This window comes from Dipodomys ordii, unplaced genomic scaffold (assembly GCF_000151885.1).
Source record: "Dipodomys ordii isolate 6190 unplaced genomic scaffold, Dord_2.0 Scaffold24, whole genome shotgun sequence".
Classification (NCBI taxonomy): Eukaryota; Metazoa; Chordata; class Mammalia; order Rodentia; family Heteromyidae; genus Dipodomys; species Dipodomys ordii.
The window spans coordinates 17653576-17656005 of NW_012267240.1; the positions used below are offsets into that span (position 1 = coordinate 17653576).

General features: G+C 41.4%; 1 protein-coding gene across 1 annotated transcript in view; it reads right to left on the reverse strand.

The window, feature by feature from the left end:
* Positions 1–1111: 1111 nt before the first annotated feature.
* The window catches only part of Cdc123 (cell division cycle 123), a 40765-nt gene continuing 39446 nt past the window's right edge, over positions 1112–2430 (reverse strand). The window contains exons 12-13 of the mRNA XM_013014611.1: positions 1778–1915; positions 1112–1341 (exon numbers count right to left, since the gene is read on the reverse strand). Coding sequence (XP_012870065.1) covers positions 1315–1341; positions 1778–1915 — 165 coding nt within the window. The 3' untranslated portion in view covers positions 1112–1314. The remainder of the gene's footprint in view (positions 1342–1777; positions 1916–2430) is intronic.

The following is a 2430-nucleotide window of genomic DNA, read 5'->3' on the forward strand; positions in this document are numbered from 1 at the left end:
GGTCACTACATGTTTAACAGTGGTATTTTATTCACCCTGGTTAAAGAAGACAAAGCCTATTTCAAGGGCTAAATTGAAATGGACTCATGATACAAATTCCCTCTATCATGGGTTAAAAAACACCCACAGTTTCACAAAAGAAATATTTTCAAAGCACCCATATCGCAAACAATTGGCTTCAGAAAGTTACCTGATAATGCATTAATTGAAACACCAAATACTGAGTTCAAGAAACTATAGAGATAATCAAAAAGAACCTGTCTTTATCATGCATGAGGGGGAAGCTCCGCACTTTCTCTTCCATCCCCCGTGGCTGGCTCACACATTCCTGTGTGTGAAGAGACACCATGCAGTGTGATATTCTTGGCAGCATGCTAGCCCAGGCTCCCTGGGAAGCTGCAAGGCCCTGTCCTCACTCCTGGGCAGACAGTGAGTCCTCGGGGAATCACAGCTCACCTAGATCATTGTTTAGGCACGACAGAATAATTACTAAACTGGGGGGCTTTTAAAGAGACTGTCAGCTGGGCACTGGTGGCTCACGCCTGTAATCCTAGCTACTTAGGAGGCTGAGATCTCTGGATTGCAATTCAAAGCCAGACCAGGAAGGAAAGTCCATGAGATTCTTATTTCCAATTAACCACAAAAAAAATCAGAGGTGGAGCTATGGCTCAAGTGGTAGAGTGCTAGCCTTGAACTTTTACAAAAGCTCAGGGACAGCGCCCAGGCCCTCAATTCAAGCCCCAGGATTGGTACAAAAGAAAAAAGTAGGGGTTGGGGGGAGAGGATGGGGAAGGGACTCTCCATCCTCTAAAACTCCAATATGCTTTTCATGACTGTTGGATAGTATGAGAAGTTTCCAATTTTGCAGGCAGATTCATTCTGTAGATAGCTTCATTTGGAAGTAAAATCAGATGAAACCCTTCAAGGTACAAGTATTTTCTATTGCAATATACAGTTTCGTTTTTAAATGGAGAAATAATGATTAGGAAAGAATCCATTTCATATACTAAAAATAAATTCAACCATCTGTCTGGTAGATATGAAAACAGCAGCAAAGAAAACACAGATAAATCTAAACAGACTGAGTCAGAAGAAGAAAGTATTTCATAGAAAGTTATTTTATTATTAGAACAGTATGGTTTTATACACTTAAGATCTCCATTACAGATAGCAAAGTCCCTCCCCTCCCACAAATATAAAAAGCTCTGACTCCCACACTGCCCGCCCCACCCATTAGTCTGGAGGAAGTTGGTGTCCACAACCAGTATCCTGAAGAAGCCACACTTCCTCCTTAGCTTAGGCTTCAACTAGCACTCAGTCCTCCTCTTGCTGATTTCTTTGCTGTGGAAGGAAACCAAGGGTCTGTTGGTCTTTTAGATCCAGTATTTGCATTTTTCCACACAGAATCACAGGGAAACAAGTACAAAGAGTTACACCCTTCCCTGAGTAAGCACAGCAGAAACTTGACTTCTTGCAGCCCCAAGACAACAACACATACATTAAAGCTAGAAGTATCATGAAAATCTTACAACATACATTATACAAATTTTACGATGTAAGGATCCTTCCTATCATTCCAATCAATAAATTATTCCTTCAGCTCACACTCCATATTTTATTGTGCAATGATGGAAGTCAGTAATTCTGACCCTTGAATGGATGATCATGAAATAAAAGTCTGGCTGGTATAAGGCTAAAATGAAATGTGAAAAAGTGCACTTGACAACCAACTTGAAAAAAATGAACCACCTATGGAATATATATATATATACATTACCAGCTTAAGGAAATCTATCAGCTTGTGTGCGTCTTCCCCAGTGGAGAGGTCTACGAAGTCCTTGGGTAGGCCGTAGCTCAGATAGGGGCTAGGTTGCACTGTGACTTCACTGTCTGTACAGCGGAAAGCTGGAGAATCCTGGACAAAGAGAAGCCAGGGAAGCCTGGGAGTCATTTATTTAAGTCTATTCTCCAAACTAAAAAAAAAAGATCTGGACATAATTTCAAAGCCCATATTCTCTTCTGTGTTAGATAAGGAAGATAAGAAGACTCAAGTAAAAGAAGACACCAGAAATTTAAAATAATTCTACAGACCCACTAGAAAATAGAAGGCATCTAACAATCATATTCATGAAGAGTCAGGTTGACTTGTAAACTCTATGGTGCAGGGCTACTGTGTACAGTGGCTCACACAAGCTCACATCAGCCAGACCCTGTATAATCACTATTGTTTTAGGAATAAAGTATGAGTACTACAGAATACCTCATTGGCGGACAAGAAAGTTCTTTGAGCTCCCTACATTTTTTGTTTGTTTTTTGGTTGTGGTTTTTTTTGGGGGGGGTCCAGTCGTGGGGCCTGAACTCTGGACCTGGGCGCTGTCCCTCAGCTCTTCAGCTCAAGGCTAGCGCTCTACCACTTGAGCCACAGCGCCA